Raw genomic sequence first — 22,011 nt, 5'->3', positions numbered from 1 at the left:
TATTAGAGGAAGGTATACCGACACTACATTTGAGCACTTCCTTGCTGTACATTAGACCACAGTACTCATTCTTGCTGTTATGCTGACTATGCCTTCAAAAATTACAAGTATATTAGGGCATCCTGTTTTTCTTTTTTTTTTTGCAGTGCTATCCTTGTGAAGGACTTTCAGAAAGTAAAGATTTACAGCTACAATGGCACACCCACCTATTCTTTTAGGTTAAGATTTCGTGAATTAGAGGATGGGAAACACCCATATTTTTGTACAAATAAGCAAATATTTTTGTACAAAGAAAACAAACAGTACCCTTTTTTTACACAACATGTAGAAAGGAAGTAAAATCCACCACTTACCAGAGTCTCTGTCACATTCTCATTTGATTGCACTGTAAATGCAGCAGTATCCTAGATATAGAAAATAAAAACAATGAAGCAACAATATTTGTCATGGGATGTATCCTAGAAAGACATATTTTTCGTGGCTTACTCAGGCATAACTATCAGTAACTGAATTTAGATGGAAAAAAAGATAATCTAAATAAGTATGAATATTAATATTAAAGACCTTGCTTCTTCAAATGTGTTCCATGATTCTAAAATGTTTTAAGTTATTCAAGTCAGTGAAGAATCCATTGCTGAGCACAAGTGAATTGCAGGGACTGGATGCCCAGTTTTTTTGTGTGCATATCTAAAAAATGTTGTACAGAGTACGCTGTGGGTAAAACAGTCTCTGAAAGGCTGCTGGAATTTAAGAAGGCCCCAGATTACCTGCATTGTCACCTGTGATGGTGGCCCTGGAATTTGAGAGTGTAAACATGTACTGTACTGCTGCAGTGCCTCCTGCAGATTCTCAGCATTATCACAGCAGTAAATAACTCACATTTAATTCTCAGAGTAAAACATATTTTAAATGAAAACAAAGCTGCAGAAACAAATAAGGCTCATTTCATATACAAAAGCATTAATACTTAGAGTCTCTGAACATGTGTGAAAGCTATGAGGAAGCCAGGATTTTGAGACTGTTAAAAAAATCCAAAAAAGAGAGCAATAAAAATATGAATCCAGTTCTTTAATATAGAAAATAAGAAGACAGTCCTGCTAAGCTAGTAGGAGTTTTCCAATTAAAGTCAGTTAGGCCAAGAGTGCCAAGAATACTAGCAATCTTCTAGGAACATCTGGGAATACTTTCTGAGGGCAAACAAGTTTAGGATTTGTGTCAGCATGACATTATTGTGCAGCTGGTCTGTACAGCAGAGTTTTCAAAACTGTGCAGATAGTCTTAATCTCTTCCCAACAGAACAGAAAAAAACTAAAAATTTGCTTGTTTCTTACCTGTGCAAATCCATTAAAAGCATTGCTGGATGCCTAAGTAGAAGTGAAGATCAGAACAAATTATCATTTGTTTACTAACTGAGAACATGGATAAAACATTTCTACTTGCAAAATAAAAATAGGCCAGACATTAAAATAAATAAATAGTAATAATAACAAAAGGAAGGGCAAGGCAGAAAAGATACTTGATGACAGTGCTAATTTGATAACAGATTTCACAGGCTTAAAGAGAACACCAAAATGAAAAGCGGAGTGATTTAAGTATTTCTATAAAAAGAAAAAAAGACTGTAGATGCATTTAAAATTATACATATGAAGTATAAAAGCTGTGAGACACCACGTGCCTTCACAGTGTGAAGCTTCATTCACCTTTTTGAAATGCATTTTTGTCAGCCTGCTTCATTACATGGCTGAAGGGCACCACATTATGAACAGCTGAGCGACAACTTTTAGAAAAAGAACTGCAAGGGCTCAGGAGGGGTAGCGGGAAACACACAGATGGATTGGTTTTAAACGACAAGGCTATGCATGACCTAAGGAACTCTTTGTCTAGACTAGGCTACACACTGGGGTAGGTACCTCTTCTTTATCAGCCTCAATTTCCTGGTACAACAATCCATATCTCCGGTTAGCAATTTCATCTTCAGATAAATCTGAGTTGTTGGTCTCATTGTCTTTAGGACTAGTTGAACTCTCGGTGCTAGCATTTCGGGAATTTCCCATTTGAAACAGAGCCACGGGTCTATCTATCTCATTGCTAAGTCCAGTATTGCTAACGCTTTCCTGCTCCCCAGGCAAACCTTGTTTTATTGGTTCCTCCTGATTTTTATTGCTTGTGCTTACACTTACTTCTCCCCAGACGTTATCATTCCCTCCCAGGTCCTGTGTAGACCACTTATCACTAATGCCTAACCAAGCATTTTCTATGTTACCTCCCTCTGAGTCTTGCTGCTTGGGGAAAAAGGGCCAATTATCCAGTCCATTGGCTTGGCCATCTGACATATTAGAAAACCCCCAGGAATCATTATTAACTGTTGGATCCCAGTTGGCCAGCCAGGGGTCTGTTTCCAAGGTTTCAGTAATACCACTGCTATGAGGATGCTCTTCAGTGGCTGCTGCTGCTGCCCTACCTGTCATTTGGTCTTCTCTATGATCTAGGCCAGGATTACCACAGATTGTGCTAGCAGCATGAGGTGTTTCAAGCATTGAAGCCCATTCTTGAGGGCAATCTTTATCAGCAGCAGCTTGACTTTCATTGGTGGCACTACCATTTGGGAGGATGCTGATACTACTGTCTTCGGCTTCTTTACCAGACTCTTCTGCACTGAATAATTCAGCATCACAAAGAACATTTCCAGTATTTGTGTGGTTCTTTTCTGCATGGTCAGTGACCATCCCATTTATACCCTCTGTGGATGTATTCTGTCCAGTAACATTGTCAGCTTGGTTTAAGCCATCCTCAAATATCATTTCATGGTCCTGATTCCAGATACCAAAGACTCTCTCAGATTCATTGCCAGTGCCTTCTGTAGTTTTACAGCTGCCCACTACTACTTTGTTCCCATCTTCCAACTGTGTGCTCAATAATGGTTTTTCTGAATCTGTTTCCTCAATGGCATTTACTCCTTTGAATTCTTTTTCCCTAGGAATTTCTAGATTAGCAACACTATCTTTTCCAGCTTCCCCATTGCTAACTTCCAACTCATGTAGATTGTCTACCTCAGTGCTGACTGCAGTTTCATACTCTGACTTAGCTAAGCACTTACGAAGCTCTGCCTCAGTATTTCCTTCCATTTCACCAACTTGCTCTTCCATTTCCTCCGTACTTTCTACCTCCTTGTAGTTAACAGCTCCATTCTCTACCTTTTCACTTGGCTTGACACCTGCCCACAGAGATTCTTCTTCCTCGTGCTTTTCCTCTTCCTTTTGCACATCACATGGGAGGGGTTTATCCAACAAGCTATCAGTTGCCAGGATAGGTGTCTCAAAACCAGTTATGTTCTCTAAATGCTGACTGGTTGCCACATCTTCCCATGGGACATTCTTAGCATCCATCAGGTCCTCCAGCGAAGTCCTCTGGTTTTCACTTTCTGAAGCAGACCCTGGTGCGGCATCCTCCTGCTGACCTACAGCAGGCCAAACACTAGCAGGTAGAATACCCATGGATTCATTTGAGGTTTGCTCTGCCCCAGGGAAAAGCAAAGAACCGCCTGTAGTAATTTCCTGGCTGACACTGGGTGTGCTAACATCTAGGCCCCAGTTGAGTGAACCTAGATCAGTTTGGGATCTGTTAACATCTTCTGATGACCCACTGTTTGGGATTTCCTCCATGAGGTTACACAGGGAAAGACTTTTTGAAGAATCAGGCTTTAAGCAGACAGAAAAGCAAAGAAAAAACACAAGATGAAAAAGATAAAGGCGGACTTGATGAGAAAACACAAGATTTATATTTTACTAGAGTAATTTTAATTTAAAGAATGAAAGTGACTAAATTAAGCAGTTTAAGGAAAAGCTATGTGGCTTGTGACATTTGGAGGCAGTAGACTGCAATCTAGAAGAGCAGCATTGATAGACAAAACAAAAAAAACTATATATTATGTCACATTGATTAAAGCATGCATATAAAACAGCTGCAGTTTCAGGTAGAAGTTTGCTTACCGGCTGCACCAATTCACTTGTTGTCTGTATAGAAAAAAACATTTAAACAGAAAACGAGAATACAATTTTTGTTGTTGTTGTTACTAGAGCAGCAGTTAATTAATTAATTAATTATCTGTTCTCTAACTAGCAGCAGTTACCAAACTGGTGGAGGGGCGCAGCAAAGGATCCTTTCCTGCCACTCCAGTGAAGACTAAAGACAGACTCCTGAATTTAAGCCTTCTAGCCACTGGACTACATTAGAAAAGGAGTTCTACGGTTACACTGAATATTTATCACACCTTGCTTTCCTCTGAGACCCACTGACTTTTTTACCACTGGTACTTTCAGTAGAAAGGAGGAATCATTCCATGACACAGTGAAGAAGGAAGGAGGCAACACAAGTGGTGACAGTAGACAGCTCTGATACTCCATCACTGTGCCATGAAGAAGCATTTACAGCCTCACACACACACTGACATCAAACCATACAGCCAGCTATCATTACCACCACTTTGAAGGGATACAAATGCTGCAAGAAAGATCAACAACTATTCTGTTCTCAGAATTAGGAAAAAAACTGGAGTAGCCTTGACTTCAAATATTTGGCTGTGAAGCTTGATAGTTCCTTTTTTCACTAGGGGAAATAGGAAAATAATTATATTGCAGAATATATATCTATATTAACATGCTGTAAGAAAACCTGTGAAAGGGAGAAACTGATAGAGATATGTAATATTAGTTTAAAGTTATTAATTTTGACAACATTGAAATTTTGGCTAGTCTGCACACATGACTTATTTTTGGACTTCTTTTAAACCATACCAACTGAAAGAGATGAACACTTATAATACACATCACATATGCTGTATGCTCACAAGATAATGCTGCAAATCTGAATGCATAAGAAGCATCCACAGATTTCTGTGCTACATGAATTTGCAAAAGGTCAAAAAAGGTCTTTAATGCTCCATGCCGAGTCAACCCAACTATCTTCATGACATAAAGGCAAAAGAAATCTCACAAAGATTAGGCATTTTCTTCCTGCAGATTACTGTATTTGATTAGACAGCAGGAGGTGGAAGGAAGTATTTCCTAAAGCAGCAGCTGCTTTTGTGAGTAAAAAGTTCACTGTATGCAAACTATGAAATGAAAAGAAGAAGTCAAATTCTATCTTCACTCCCGAACTGTGAAAAACAGGTGCCCATTGGGTTAAAATCCTACTGATTAAAGGAACTATGTCTTCAGATAATTAAGAGAGGTAGCTAGCATACATTTCTAAACTCTAAAAAGTACATAACAGATGTGAATAAAAGCAGCAAACCCTTAGCTATATTGTGAATACTATTAGCCTGATTTCAAACATGATTTATGTTTTGTAGGCCAAGCAACAGTGATTCTTTTTTTTTTTTCTTTTTTTTTTTCTGTTTGCTTCAGTAGATCCCAGGTGGCTTCATATACTTTAAAGTACTTGTCATGGTCTATAAATTCTTTATCTTGGCTTTTGCGAAAAGTGTTATAAATCTGAGTTGAGAGTATTACAAAATCTGATGCACAAAAATATCCCAGTTCACAGTGATAAATGTCAGTCTTACCGTCCACAGATCCCATGGCAATGTCTGAAAAAGGAGAGGAAAAAAGATGCATTTAGAAAAATACTGCTCATATATCGTGTGTTTGATATGCTACATAACTAACATGAGAGAAGAACATATAAATAAATATATTTATAATATGTATATTTTGTATTTCAGTGCATGTGCATATATTTGCAAAATATGATTTTTGGTTAAGTAGGATGAGCAGTATGTGGTGGATTGTGTTATTTTCCAATTCAAAGCAGTAGTTGTTTTCCAATGGACTCATCCCACCAGGTATTTGAATGATAAGTACAGTCTGAACTGATGATTCTGAACAACATTCAACAGGTACAGGAGTGACTGCAAGGTATAAGCTTTAAGAAGCTCACAGAGGTCAGCATTTTTAGCCAGTAAAGAAATGATTCTGCTATCTACTGAGAACTTATTCAAGTTCTTAAACACAAGGAAGGAAAACTACTTTTTGGAGAAAGAAAACAAGAGTGTTGATCAATGTTTTCATTTTCTTGTCCAGTCTGTTAAATACTCGGTATTAATGACTTTTCATCAGAAGAATTGAATGGAAATGAAAATGAGTGAAATGGACAGACAAAGGAAGAAAAACAGGCATCAGGTTTGTTTTTTGAATGTTCTGAGATACTTTGAAACACATCTATTACATTCACATCTAAGTTAAAGTACATGAAAGATAAAAACTAGAGATATTCATAAAGTAAAATGTAAAATTGTTCCTGAAACATTTTCATATATTTAATGTTACACCTAACATTTGTTAAGAGAAAGGATTGCTGCATTTTTCTTTTTTTTTTTCTTTTTTTTTATGACTACAGAATGGCTCTCTGAACAACCTCTGCTTTCACTTTCACAAATAAAAGACACAGTAATAAATCATTACTCAGATTTATAACAAATTAACATCAACATCCATTTTTCATACAGTTTAATTTTGTTTAAGCCCAGGTATATACTTCCTCTGTGCTGGTGTAACTCACAAGTGTACCTGCTTACTCTGGCATAACCTTGTTAGATGAATATTCCAACTTTAACACAAATTAATAGCTCTTTTCTAATAGTCTTAACTGATGCAAACCTCAGTAATCCTCCTGACTTTCAGGGAAAGATACTGCTCATTTTAATTTCTTCATCTTTTCTTTCAATGCTCACAAGACAAGGGGGAAGGGGGGGGATATACTGAAGGAAAGGTGAAACAGACATAGCTAGGAGGTGAGGATCAGCCACATTTAGAAAGGAAACTTCTGAAGCATTCATAGAAACAGAAATGCAAATGAAGAAGGGCAGGCTAAAGCTCTTTTACTGTGATCTGATCACGGTGGCAGAGGAGTGGATGAAAGTAATTAAATGATCAATAAGGAGGTCAACCTGGTCTCCCAATACAGACAAATCCTGCCTTCAGTTCATTACTCCAGCACAGTTTTCTGAAGGGAAAATATCCACATCTGAGGCAAAACCAGGACACATACAGAAAAGACACTAAAGACTGACTTAATCTTCCTGCACAGGGGTCTCCAAATACTACAATCATCATTCTAAGATCTCACTGCAATGATGCTGTCATATCCAGTGGGACTGAAACTAGACTGTAGAGCTGTTCTCTCTTTGCTTAAAGACATGGTGCTCTGACTCATCCACGCACTCTTGTGGTTGTTAATCATTTTTTCTCATGTATACTTGTTGAGATGAAAGGTGAAAGAAGAGATGGAAGGTGCTCAGTGAATGCTTCCTGTGTACCCAGATGAAACCTTATAATTTACTTTTCTACATTTAATTATATTCAGTATTGCATGGAACAGATGAACTTAAAACATTTTTCTTTTTTCATTAGAACAATAAACTCAGCAATCTGTATAGTAGGATGTCAAGACAAACAGACTCTGCCACAACAGCTGATTTTCTGGGAGGTTTAATGATTCTGCTGCTCTCATCAGGCTTTTTCCAGAGAAGCTGAAAGGGCAGAGTTAGCAAAGGCAAAGCAAGAATTTTCTGTCACTGCTGAGTGCCAAGAGATCATTTCTTTTCTTTTCTTGTTTCCAGAAAGCAAGAAAAATAACATGATGCACAAAGCCTCTCTTATAATTAAATACTCATAGCAAAAAACAACAAGAAACTTCTGTTGATACTTGGAGTGCTGACAGAGATCTCTAACTCATTAGAGATCAGTACAGATCTCATTATATAACTAGAACTGTATACCAAATAAGAAATTAATTAACTGAGATCAAGGACTTCCTCAGCCTTAAAGCTCCTTGTCTGATCACTCCTTTCCTAGTGCTGCATTACTGAACAGCTTATTAGTCTTCTCATGTATTGCAGTACAAGCAAGGTTAGTGATAGACACAGGGATAATAGGTTTTGCTAACAGTGTGTTAATATTACTTCCTTGTCTGTGTACAATGCAGAGCTACAGCTATGCTGGCCAGGGAAACTACCATAGTTATCAGCCCTAAGGATAGTGGGGGTGAGTTCTAGATCTTAAAATAGCAGATGCCAGGTGCTTTATGGCAGGTCAAAGTAACTTTCATATATGCTTTTTTTTCTTTTCCTTTTTTAACATATTGCTGGGAGAAACTACTGTGGCAAATATTATTGTAGAACACAGAACTCTTTAACACAGCAACCTGCAAGGGGACATGCTATTTCATTCTTTCACTTTTCAGGAGATTAGGTCTGAAGTAGACTTATGGAAGCAAAACCACTCAGATCATCTCTCTTGCTTGGTAAAGAAACTCCATCACAGCAAGCAATTACATGTTGACCCCATATGACCTAGGTCCCCTGACATCTCTTTCCAGGCATGATATGTCAAAGCTGGGTCAGGCAAAATCTCAGGAAAAGAGGCATCAGATGATTATAATATTACCAATAATAGTTGTTCTAAAGTAACGGCATGCCAAAGACAAAGCTGATGTACCAGCAACAATTCTCACTGGCAGACATCTGATTTTATCACCTGAATATTTCCTCTTTTTTCAGTACATTATCAAGCACAGGGTTAGTGAAGAAGAAAGATATATGGGTGACAGGAGCTCCTCAGGAAGGTCAAATGTTTCAGACACAACAAACACACTGCTCTTTAGTACATCATGCAAACCTTTGCTAATAAACACGGGGATTTGCATTTTTATGCTGTGTCCGTCTCAAAAGTAAAGGGATACCTGAGACATGGGTGAATGAGTTACTCCTGTTGATACAGCTTCTGGCTTGAAAGGGTCGAAGTCCAGATCTAGCAAAGATTCCTCTTTCTTAGTTTCAGGAATTTCATTCTGTTAGAAGAGAAAAATAACCCTTGAAAAAAAACAAACCCTCTCAAAAGTGGTCCCAGGAAACACAATATTAAAAGGCCCAAGAAAAACAAAAAGCAAACAAACAAAAACCCCCAGCAGATTTTCAAGCTGCAGTGCAAGCAAGGATGAGAGTAAGCCCTGAAGACTTTCCTGAACTTTTAATCTTATTTTTATGAGCTTCATTTTTACGATGCCTTTGTTTTCTGCGTAGTGCGCATTTGCCTTTTCAGGCTAAATAAATTGTAGCCATCTTGAAAAAAGTGCCAAGTATTCACTGTTTGACTGCAGAGGCCACTTTAAGTGCTCTGAGTCAGACACCAAAATTAAAAAAACTGTATAAATTCTATCTGGTGTCCTTACAATTTAATGTGTGAATCTCTTCCCAAATACAAATATTACTCATAAGTCAATATAGGAGGACATAAATGCATTTGAATTAAATTTCAGTTCTGAACATAAATCAGAATTCAAATTTATTGGTGCACTTGGCACTAAACTGTAGGAATAATCTCATGTAACTAAATAGATCTTGGTACCTTGATCCGCTCTTACAAAACTGGATTACACAACAGAACCTTTTTTTTGTTTACAATTAATGAATTAACCAAGGCCTCTGAGGTCACTGTAAATGTCTATATTGGTTCAATGGACCACAGATTTTTCCCTCTGCAAATTAACATGAGCAAAAAATTACCACGCATCAATGCAAAATATTATTTTTAATCAGTGTGAAATTATAGCTGATAAATATCCTGGGCACACATCTTAGTAACAAGGCTAGTTCTGTCTGCTGCTGGTTATTCAGTGTTTATTAAACAGCGAGAGAAGCTTGCTCTCAATGTATAGAATACGCAGGTCATTATATATCATGAATTAGAGATCTATTTTCAAACTGTTCAAATTGTAAATAGTACCACTGGATATAATTTGTACACATACATTCATATGTAGTCTCACATGGGAAAGGTAAAACAGAGTCAGACCAAAAGGGCAAACAGTCCAAACCATAGCCCCTGACTATGGCTGACGTGTGAACCAGGGCAAGGCTGCAAGAACAGATCAGTCGTAAGTAAAGCAATGCCAAGAAATAATTGGACTCCAAATACTCCATTCTGAGCCAAAAATGGCTGTAGGGTGGGAGATTTGGAATTAAGGCAGGAGAGCAGCTCCATGGAAAGGGATCCAGGAGAGGTGGTTGATGGCTGGTTGATGATCCCCCCCATTATTTTCATGGCCCTAGTGATGCTGACGCTTATGCTGCCAACATTATGACTCAAGACAACAATGAAATCAGACTGCAGCCCCCTTCCACAAGGGCCAAGCAGTGTCTGTGTATGTACTTCCCAGTATGGGAGCTGCCATAATTCGTTAATTGTGTGGGAGCTTATTTATAAATAACTCTTTGTTCTTCCAAATATATACCTATGGAATAGATAATAGTGCCATATGTCCTCTCCAAATCACATGCTCAGATTCTCTGAAATATTTTTTTCATTGCTACACCTGCATTTTTGTGTGTTGTCAAAATAACTAGTACAAAAACAAAAATTCTTGTGAAAATAAAACTTTGTAAGCATTCATCATAAGATCTAGATCTGCATGTTTCTTCACATTCTGTCAGACATAGGCTAGGATTTTGAACCATAATTACAATAATATAAGTGGTCCATTATTAAACAACCAACAGTTACCATAACTGCATGAAGGCTGAATAACTAAATGCAAATTATACAGACTTATTTTCCACAATTCTGGGTTCTGTTTGTTCTATGCAATTATTTTAAACTTCCTAGTTTAAAAATAATAAAATAAAAGTAATTCTGATCACTTCTTAGTTGTGTTCCTATTAATCAAAACCAAACAAATGATATGTAGTTGGTGTAGCTTTTTACACCTGCAAAGAGTTGATTAAAAGAGCAAAGCACACCCCAAATAGGTTTGTATTTTATATTTTCTGAGGAAGAAACAGAAACAACCAAGGACAAGATGTTTGGGATTTAAAAAAAAAAATAAAAAAAAATCTTAACTGGTGATTGTGATTAAACCTGATTTTAGTTAACTCTCAACTGGAGTTGCAATTCATAACATTTTTTGTCAAGTATCTCACCAGGAAATCTCATTTCTCATTTGAAAAATCTGTTGGTTTTTTTTCCCCCCACCCATACACTAGCAATTCTGTGCCTTCATAATGACTATTTAAGACGTGTTCAAAGATAAAATACTGTTTGTGAACCTTTGAAGACAGTAGAAAAGGGTCACTGTGTCCCTGCCTTCTACCAGAACTCTTTGCCTCACTCTCTGTTGAGGTCAGCCATACATCCTTAGTGTTGGAGAACTTCAGGTGATTGCAAGGCTGTACCCATACACCATCCTCTTAAGCTTACCTGTGATGGAGTTGTCACATTGATTTCTGGGACAAAGTTGTCATCAAAGAGGTTAATGATGTTCTCCTGTTGCAACTCCTTTGTGGGTGTGAGCTTAGGCAGTGGTGGAACAGGAGGACCTTTCCTCAGCTAGACAGACAACAAAAATGTCACAGACTAGTTCAGAGATAGATGAGAGAGATTTAAGATAAGTCTAAACAGCTTGAGTTAGGTTTTTGTCTCTGCTACTTCCCCTTAAATGTAGGGGAAAAGAAATGGAATCAAAGGAACTTTTTGGCTGATCATCATCAAGTGTCTTGAAGGAAACACTGCAGGAAAAGCAAAACAACTCTATCCTTCAAACTCAAGTTTTAAGAATTCAAACAAAAGCATTTCTTGGATGAATTCATTCTGCTCTGATGGGAATACAGTGCTGTGCACTTTATTTCCTACACAGCACACTGTTGGATGAGCAACACCACACAGAATCAGGTCTTTTCAGCTTCTTAAAATCATTTCATTATATCTCTGTGATTTTCTCCCTTCCTCTTGCTATCTTTTAAAGCCTACTTAATGCTAAGAACACACCACAGCTATGAACCACTGCACCTTAAGGTGCTTAGATCACTAATTCCCTCTGCTCTCCAGAGATTCATGTAACTATGACAAATGTGTAGCTTGGATTAACACTGATCACTGGATATTTTTTTAAATCATGTAAAAAAAAAAAAAGAAAAAAAAAAAAAGAAAGAAAGAAAATCCCTCAGATGATGCAACATCAGTAAGACTAAACTGAATTTTATCCAATAAATGTTCAGCCACCAGGACATCACAGTTTGGAAGACCAAAGAAAACAGGTGTGCTCACATTTTCTAAATGCATAAAAATCAACACAGAAGCTATGTCCCATTTTGAAAACATCAGCAACATCAACATAAGTCTTGTCTTTGATGCTTTCAGAAAGTATCAGATAAAATTTTCACGGTACAGAGGATGCCCTTCATGAAACTAACAATTTCACTGATACCAGGAAGAACAGAAATGACTCTTGCATTGTCAAACTTCTCAATCTAGTGTTGGTAACAAATAATAAACCTTTAATATCAGTAATTATATCACAGCAGTATTCAAACTAGCTCTGTTATTTCCTGTTTCAGAGGGAAATCCATGTTGGCAGACCAGCAATACTCCCTGGCTAGGTTTTTGCTTGTTTTTTTCCCACAGTAAGTATGAATTTGACCAAGGCTGATGGGGTATGTGTTGAAAGGTGTTGAAATTCATGGGAGTTCTTGAAATGGATTTTTCAAGTTATCATTTCTGGGTCTTTAGAGACTGTGGAAGTTTTTGAAGTGTGTTTTGCTTAGGCACAACAAATGCCTCCAGTTCACCAGCTAGTTAAATTTTTCCTAATTCTTATTTATTAAGAAAAAAACATTTTCTATCCATGACACAGAGCTGAACAGCCACCCGATGACCCATATAGAGCACAATGAAGCCAGTGGTCTCCCCACTGTTTCTCAGTCCCATGCCTAGATTGAAAACATCACTGTATACATGATCACAGCTGTCATTTACTTTGCAACAGGTCAGTTTCTTTTGTTGAGCTTCCACTTACCTGTGTGGGTGACTTAGGCCGGGCGGGTGCTGGAGATGCTGGTGCCAGCATATGATTGGGACTAGCAGTAGGACTAGGAAGAGGAGAGACCTCCTCTGGTGGTGATGGTGTTTTTGCAATGCGGAGTGGACCTGAATCACTGGACAAGAATCAAAGTAATGGTCAGGACATACATATAATGGTAATTTACTACCTTGACAATTTGAATAGTTGAATGCCAGTGAGCACAAAAGATGATATTCAGTAGAGATGAACCAAATCATTCTAAAATCATAAAAATTAAAACTGTGATTATATAGAATCAAAATTCAGCGATCTATAGTTTCAAATGATGTGTTAATTGTTTAGTGACCTTTATTTTTGGAACATCTTCTGCAGCTGTTTACCTGATCATTATAACTCAATTTCTGCTTCTTTTTCTTTCTTTTTTTCTTTTCTTTTTTTTTTTTTTCACCTATTTTCTAAATTTGAAATGATGTTTTATGTATAAGTTTATAACTATCATAAAATTGGAGCTGGCATTACTGCCTTCATTTCACACAGTTTTCAAAATAAAAGGCTTTTAAGATAAAAAATCCCAGAAGATGATATGCCAATGAATAATGCAAATAACATCAAAAGCTTAGGAACTTTAGGAAGGTTTCAATAAACCAAATCACAACCAAGATTATTATATACCTGTACCTATTTAGATGGACGATTCACCACAACTATAAACAAGCAGTAGTCAAGAGACTTCAGCAGAGCTCTGCTGATACTAAGAAAAGATCTGATGAAGTCCTGTCCCGTAAAAGGATTTGTTCTTTCTGTGAAAGGACCTGGTGCAAACACTGGGACATACTCAGCTACTTAGAAATGCTGAAAGCTTACAACTCAGGGAGACTATAATCTACAGCATTCAACAGCCACATTACTTGGTAAGAGAAGAGTGAGTCCTACACATATTTAGCAAGAACAGAAGCACTACATGATGAAGGGAACCACACCATAAACATGTTCCTAACACAAGTGCAAGAAAAAATAATTCCTTGGAAAGGGCAAAGTTCAAACTCACCACCTCTTTCTGTGGAAATATTAAAGAAGAAAAAATAAGCAGTTATTAAGAAATTTCTTTCCTAGGTACAATATTTGTCTTCAAGATAGAAAATTTATTAGTAATAATATTTATTCTTAAGATGGTACTCTATTTTTATATGGTACTCTAAAGGAAAGATAATGTATAATGTTAATTTCTCATGTATTTAAAAAGGGAAACTGTTTAACCTCAAAAAGACTAATTCCTGAGTAATGTTGTAGAGAACTATCACAATAACAAAACTCAAAATTTGTCAAGAATTTCACATAAGCCTCTGTGAACAATACACAAAAAATACTGTACTGTATATGAACAGTTTATCTTAGAGAAGCCTAAAGCAAAAAACACAAACAGAAAAACCCACCATTCAAAGCTGATGACCTATAACTATAACATTCTCATTTCGGACACAGTGGAGATCAAATGAAATAATAACATAATAATTAAAAAATATTTATAAAAAGCATTTTTAAATAAGAATATCACAAAGCATTAATCCATGCCTAGCCACTTGCAGCTAGAATCCTATTATTTTTCTCTCTCGTTGAAGGGAAGAAAAATTCAGTGGTTACAAGAATGTGTGCATGCTGGGCACAGTCTAAGAGATATACATGGCCAAATACTTGTTTATTACAAAAATGACTTTAAGTTTTCCAATATTATACTATTTTTTATCCCATAACAATATTTTATGAATGCTCTATGGGAAATGTAGCCATCCTACAGGGCCTGGAAATGGTGAGTTGTCAGCTCAGGGAGTAAGTGTGTATGATCACAAATTAACACTAACCTAATCTAATACAAAAATTTTGGACACATTCTTAACATCATAGCTCTAAATTTTGCAATAAGTTGAAAGCTTGAGTATTTTTTGTCCTTTTAAATGAGATCAAAAGAAATATACAAATGTCAGCCATATGTTTGAGGCAGATGTTGTGCTCCTGGACAGTCTTTATCATTGCTAATGTGAGCCTGGATTGAGGGCAAATTAACGGTAGCTGTAACATTGTTCTGACTGCTTCTGGATGAGCTAGGATTGGCTTGAAATTTGGGATTTATGCATTCACTCTAATTATCACTATATTTTGACAAGCAATACTTTTATAATTAGTCTTTTCTGCCTATCATTATTACAGCACTGAGATCAAATTCTGACAGAAAGGCTTTGTTCTTCCCAAGTTAAAAAATCAAAAATAGTGCACTGGCTTCCAATGACCCTCAGAAAGCACTGATATTAAGCTTTCTTGGTTTTACTTTTATTTTAAGGCAAGATTGATCTTGGAAGTCATTAAAAATATGGCATTTAGTGACATTCTTTTTACTTTGGCTTCTCAGCTTTTACTATATACTTGGATCATGTTTCCTGACTTTTCCCCACAAGCAGAAGAGATAAAACATGACATAGAAAGGTCAAGATTCTCACCTAATCACATGTCTTTAGGCACTAAAAACACATCTAATATTAAAAGGCTTTCAAAATAGTCTGAGAGTTAACAATATTGCTGAAGACTAAAAACTTAAGAATAAACAGAGTACACACTAAGATGGTACAAACTGGTATTCTAGGCTACAGTGAAACCAGGTAAATTGCAATAGCTGAAAATATGGCCCTTTTTTTTTAGAATGGAAAATAAGTAGGTAATGAAGAAAGTTTCACAGCTTTTCTTATGTTGGAAACAGCTTCAACCAAGGGTACTTTCATCTACCTTCTTGCATGAAGAAACCCAATAATTGAGTTGTACAGCAAACACTATATATTATGTAGGTGCTGAAATCCACAAATCATACTGCAGTGCAATTCACTAAAATAAGAAATAAAGTCACCTTGGTGCCCCTTGAATGGTGAAGGCCTTGTCTGCATGCTGATCTCCCAGCTTCGTCATCACTTCATAGAGTTTGTGACATAGCTGAGAAAATAAAAACACTTGTCCGAGTTTAAATAAAGCATTATATCTGTGATTAAAAACATGGGTGATAAATCTGGTCTGGCTACTGCTCTGATTTCTTTAAAACTGTTAACAGTTCCTTCCAAAAAATAAGCAGTGCTATACATAACAAATGTCTAAGTGGAAACCTATTGAAATGCATTAGGAATGTTCTCAAAGACAACAGTTTTTCAAAAAAATAAATGCAGACTTTCAGGGAACACATTTATAAATGTGACTTAGTACTGTCAGCTTTCTGATAGAGAGAGTTACCTAAAGTTTGAAGAAATGTGTAGCACAGGTGATTCATGTTCTCCCCTCAAAAGTCTGTCCTTAACTCAAGTGGGACTTTGGTCAAGCAAGTTTTCCATGCCACCTGGCTTCCTGTACGCAATAGGCTACTATAGATAATACACTACCAATTAGTAAGGTATTTAATGCATTCAGAAGATCCTTATTGAAATTGCTGTATTTGCCTGATAGTGACAGGTCTAATGTTGTATTTCTGACAATGTATATAATGGTCCTGAAGGGTATAATTGACACATTTCTTATGTACTGATTAAAGCAATGAGATGCTTAGGAATTGGACATGGAAAAATGCTGTAGGCAAAGTATGCTAGGAAGAATGGAGAATGTATTAAAATAAAAGTGCAGTTTAATGTTGCAACAGCAATATTGTTGCTATTGCATTATGGACTGTTTTCTAAAATTGCATGGGTTACTTTTTTCTTAAAGAGAGTACAAAAAAGGCAAGTAGTAAACAAAATGAAGATTATAGAACACATCTGGATCTAGGGCAACTTTTGATCTGTGCTGCTGCTAGCTTTTTATTACTGTGTTACATTTGTTTGCTGTTACGCATAGCACATACTCCATTATACATGAGATATTCATTTTACTTACTAAAGCTATTTCCTTGTGAAACTTGGCTTCAAGGCTGGATACATTTTTGAAGGTGTTCACATAAAAGCCAACTCGCCTATGGAGGATGGCACAGGGAAAGGAGAAAGAGAATAAAGGATGGAGATAGCAGAGACACAAAAGAAAATGATTTTATTTTTTTCCAGATCACAAGCAGAAACCTTGATTACTATTCTCAGCAAAGCATGACACTGGGTTGAATGCCAAAACTTCAAACTTATTTTTTCCTTACTATTTCTGTTTGTGTTTCACACTGCATAGAGCAACCAAGTTGCAAGTAGCCCACAACAGGGGGCTTCAGCTTGCTGAAGAGCATCCAGGTGACACTAGGTGTGTTCTGGGACAGCTATAAGGTATCCTGCTCAGTACTGCCCAGAGGTAAATGTCTCATGCTTAATCCATCCTAATGAAATGAATCCTGAAACACATGCATATGAAGGAAATTAATTTCTAATACAGACATTTTCCCACATGCATTCAAAAATCTGCTCTCTCAGGGTGAGTGTTTATATGTCCTTCTTACATTTTAAAAGTAAGGGATATTGTCTTAGGTTATGAATTATTCTTTCTCCTATTTAAAACTTTCAAGTGCAATTTCTCCAAGCTTTTACTAGCCAAAATTGTCTTTGGCATAAGAATAAGCTTGCAGTATGTCAACACAATAAATCTTTTTCTTCCTGAATAACTGTGATATCTAAAAATAGGACCATGAAAGCATTTGCTACCTAAAGCACAGTTTCTAAACTATGCATATTGCTAAAATTAAATTTTATCTTTCTCTGAGACAAGTTAGTGGGGAACATATATTGAAATAAGAGGGCCTTTACTCTAAATTAATAATATGCAGTTCTATCTTTTGCAAGCCCGTAAAACAAGTATCTCAAAGTGCAAAGAAGATTTTAAACCTGAACTTGATAGAAATACAGCAGGAGAACTCTCTAGAGATCACAAATTTAACAGGAATTAATTTAGATGGCAGAGAAGACAAAGTATACTTTGGTAATTCACAACACACTTTCACTCCAGACTGTCATTTGTTAAAGAACACAGTACACTAATGAGATGCTTATTTCCATATTGCATTTGTTCTCCTGCTCATTTTGAGTGCATATTCTGTATAAATACAGTGCCTGGTTAAACATCCCAAAAAAATGATCAATTCCATCAAATGCCTTTACATAAAGAACATGTTCAGCATAAAACTACGAAATGAATGTTCTGAAGTAATTATAAATAAATATTATTTTTCCTTTCTTATCCTGCTTTGGTAGTACTTTATAGAAGACTGAAAACAACAGTTGCCATTAAATCTTTATACCTTTGTAAATGTCTTTGCTTTGACACATCTTACAGAAAAATGACATAAAGACAGAACCACTGCAAATCTTCTGGATCAGTGTGTGACTGCTCTATATGGTTGTTCTTGACAGTGGATATATTAGATTCTTTATCAACAAGTGGCTCTTTTTTTTGTTGTTTGTTTGTTTCTTTGTTTCTTGAAAGGAACAGGTATCTATGCATCAGAGTTTCTGAGAAAGGTGATGGCAGCAGTGGGTTTTAGTCATGACTGGCTATTCTGTGCTCTACCACAGTTCTTTATCCAGAAAAATGAGATATTTTTGCACCATATAACAAAATATGACAAAGAATCTTAAGTACTGAGATGATATACTGAAAGAAATAAGCATAAATACATTTACAATAAATACAATAATTTTCTATCATTATAAGGCATTTTCCCTGTAACTATTTCAAAAGATGACAGATAGGATTTCAAGGACTTTGTACCAGCTTGTTAAAATCCCCTCATTCCCTTTTCTTGGTCTTCCTTTAGGCCCTTAAGGTAATATCTGCCTAGGCTTACCGTGACCACAGAGATGGCAATTCTTCTTGCAAATCAGTGTTAAACTCTTCAAACACTTTCTGTGCTTTTTGAAACTCTTCTTCTGCCTAAAACAAATTAAAAAAAAGGGTGACTTCTTCTATCACTATAATACAGAGTAAAACCTGGAAGAACTGTTTCTGTCACATGGTGGGATTTCTATTTATTTATTTATTTATTTTGGTGACTCAATATGACTTTTATTGACAAAGTGACTTAGTCATAAACAACAAAGGCCAACACGGGGCTTGCTGTCTCCCAGATCACTTCAAAAGATAAAGTTAGCATTCAAACAGCACTTGCTCATAAAATTGGCTGTGTTCCCTCCCCATCCACCAAAATACTTAAAATGCTTCTATCCTTAAGGATAATTTCTACTAGTTCTAATTCTGAAAGAAGAAAAAGAAGAGAAACTTTGTGATAAGACTCTGCACAGAAGTGGAGTTCTCACAGTTGTAAGCCAGCATCCTTTCCAGTGCACTACCTTGGTAATCCTGCCTTCATCTTTTCTCTTGGAGCTCTGCAGGGCTTCTAGATGATGCCTTGCACTGTCGTAGTCCACTAGCTTTCTGCTTCGTTTTGCAATACGTGTCTATACAGAAGCAAAAATGAAAGTCAGTACAACTCACTTCTTTTTTTTTTTATATCATTTTACCTATGTAGTTTGTATTCTCCTTCATCTGCCATTCAATACCATCTTACTATAATATCACTAAAGAACACTGGCATGCAAAAAGAGAGAAACTAACAATCTTATTTTATATAAGAAATACATATACAGATGGTTTGGAAGGCTGTTCTGTGGGTGTGCTGAGGTATCAATGTTATGCAAGACTTATTCTCCAGAATAAGTGGACCTGTTATACTCAGGGGAACACTGTCCTTTTACCTTATATACAATGTGCAAATTTAATGAATAGTTAACATAGTGTTTTTATAGTAGGAAAAATGCATAAAATGTAGTTCTCAATACAGTTGCTCTGATATAGAAGTTGGATATAATACTGTAGGAACTTTTAACATATAATAGGAATTTTAATTTAGCTGCTGTAATTCTCTTGCAGCTAAGCAAATGTCCTTCTGTTTTTTATTCCTGATGTAAATGGCAAAGGAGATGACTGGTGGTGTTTACAATTTCTCCTCTATAGGTAAGCATTACTGTACTTTGATATCAGGAAATTGTCCTAGATATGTATCCAAAGTCAACAACGATCCATCCACAAGTTTTTGATGGAAGTCCTCCCAGAGTTCATCACATTTCTGTAAAGACAGATTGAAAGAGAAATAACTTAACAGTTTAATTCCACTTCAAATGTAGGGAAAATATGCACAATAATGGTGCAGATTAATGTTTCAGAAGATTTCAAGTGTTCCTTTTAATGGCAATTAATCAATAGCTTCAGCTATAAATTAATAAAAAATATGCACCTTGGTACTGCAAGCTTTAATTAATTAAAAAAAAATTATTTCAAAAATTAGGTATTTTTCTTCCATTTTTTCAGATAATAAATGTTTTAAGAAAATAAGGGTATCATGTATTCAAGGTCTTCCTCAGGATTTCAGAGTCCTGAGGATTACTAGTGCAGAATCTGAAGTGGCTCTAGCATTGACTATGCTCACTGATGATAAACTTTCCTTACAGGGGAAGGAAGGACAACTAAAAATTTAAAAGAAAATAGAAGAAAAATTAAAAAGTGAGTTTCTCATCAATGAGTTTTGTAAGCTTAGTTTGGGGTTTTAAATTTGGGTTGTCCTGTAGATGGACTCGATGTTTGTGGGTCCCTTTCAACTTGGGATACTCTATGATTTTTAAAATAAAACTTGTGGAGACTCACCCTAAGAAAGGTCCATCCTTCTACCCCACAACTTTTGTCTCATTAAGGTGTATCTGATGAAATGACTGGTTTACAGACTGAACTCTACCTTCCACTCCTAGGAAAACTGGGATTACAGATCTGAAACTTGCCAATAAGCAAAACAAACAATTCCAGAAGCTATAGTAGTTTTTCCCAGTCCTCTTTGCAGCTTCTGGGCAGCTTCCCTTTGTAGCTTTCAGTTTTTTAGAACATGCTAATGTAGCTGATGTGAGAAGGAACCTAGGGACAGTTGGGTGCAATTCCTTGCCAAAAGCAAAATCCTACTACATAGTTACATAGGGCTCCAGGTCGTGAATTCTCAGTTAAGCAAGTCATTAGCACATGTTAAACATCCTGTTCCCCTTCTCTCCTTGCATATTTCAAAATCACTGAATTTTTCTTTGATGGGAGAGAGGCTAAAGGGAGCTATTATCCTCAAGTCAAGTCCAGAAAGCTATTCCCTAGTGTTTACTTTATCATAAGTCACCACAGGGCACATTGCAAATGCTGTGTGATGTCAGCATTCAGTTCATTCATTTTCTACTGTAACAGAGTCCCTAAGGGATTATTGCAATCCATTAATCATACTCATAAAATACCTCATTTATTAAGGCAACATTTAACCTAAGAGGATATAAATGGCATGGTATCTCTTTTTACTTTTTTGGAAGTTCAGTTCTTTTAAAATAAAAAATGTCATGCCTTCAGCAGCAGGAAAAGGTAGAAGAAGGCAACCACAGAGAAGAAAGCAATCATTCAGCTGATTTAGCAAGACTGCTTTATCTTCCAGATTCTTGTTTACCATGTTATTCAGGAGGCCTTGCATACTGAGCATCACATGGTTTAAAGTTACTTTGGTACTGTTTAGCGCTTCCTTGTCACCACCAGCACTTCTGGTAACAGAAATCCCTCATAATTAAGGATTCTTAATTAGGCAATTGAGAGTACCTTAAGTTAGACTCCCCCATGTCTTATAGAAAAGCTATATTTCTCTAATCATCGGAGGGAGCTAGATAAGGCTGAAGAGAATAGCACAAACTTGTCCATCAGATGCTACGAGGTCCAGTTCTGGTCATGCTGATGCTGACCTCAGCAGGAGCTTATGCCAGCTACTTTGTAAAACTGACAATGAAAATAGGGCTTCTAGTAAGGAGGAGGTACGCTTCACAAGACCATTAATTTCTCTGCTAAGAAATTTTGATTTATCACACAATATATGATTAAGGGAAATTTCAGATCTCCTTGACAGCTCAGATGAATCAATTTGCAGTCAAAATACTACTACTTTCATCTTTCTACATATCTTACCTCACCAATCATTTTCACATCTTCTCGTCCATACCAATCTGGCTCATACACTTCATGGAGAGACTCTGTAAGCTTCTTTGAGGCATCTTGCATCCCTGTAATTAAATATAAAAAGGAATATGTAGGTGCAAACTACAAGGAACAGTTGATAAATATCTTCATTTTAATCTATGTGTACTCACTATACCGTTCCCT

The 22,011-nt window shown here is 36.4% G+C and overlaps 1 protein-coding gene across 3 annotated transcripts in view; it reads right to left on the bottom strand.

Annotated features, from left to right (window-relative positions):
* Positions 1-22,011, bottom strand: part of AMPH (amphiphysin) — a 100,222-nt gene that overhangs the window by 18,997 nt on the left and 59,214 nt on the right. For all 3 annotated transcript variants that reach the window (XM_032442549.1, XM_015855004.2, XM_015855003.2), the window contains exons 4-16: positions 21,817-21,911; positions 19,817-19,912; positions 19,137-19,244; positions 18,635-18,720; positions 16,753-16,828; positions 15,746-15,828; positions 12,847-12,985; positions 11,253-11,381; positions 8,740-8,847; positions 5,564-5,587; positions 3,990-4,013; positions 1,332-1,364; positions 354-404 (exon numbers count right to left, since the gene is read on the bottom strand). In XM_032442549.1, the coding sequence (XP_032298440.1) occupies positions 354-404; positions 1,332-1,364; positions 3,990-4,013; positions 5,564-5,587; positions 8,740-8,847; positions 11,253-11,381; positions 12,847-12,985; positions 15,746-15,828; positions 16,753-16,828; positions 18,635-18,720; positions 19,137-19,244; positions 19,817-19,912; positions 21,817-21,911 (1,052 nt within the window). The remainder of the gene's footprint in view (positions 1-353; positions 405-1,331; positions 1,365-3,989; positions 4,014-5,563; positions 5,588-8,739; positions 8,848-11,252; positions 11,382-12,846; positions 12,986-15,745; positions 15,829-16,752; positions 16,829-18,634; positions 18,721-19,136; positions 19,245-19,816; positions 19,913-21,816; positions 21,912-22,011) is intronic.

This window comes from Coturnix japonica, chromosome 2 (genome assembly GCF_001577835.2).
Source record: "Coturnix japonica isolate 7356 chromosome 2, Coturnix japonica 2.1, whole genome shotgun sequence".
NCBI lineage: Eukaryota > Metazoa > Chordata > Aves > Galliformes > Phasianidae > Coturnix > Coturnix japonica.
This window is presented reverse-complemented; position numbering and strand designations above follow the sequence as displayed.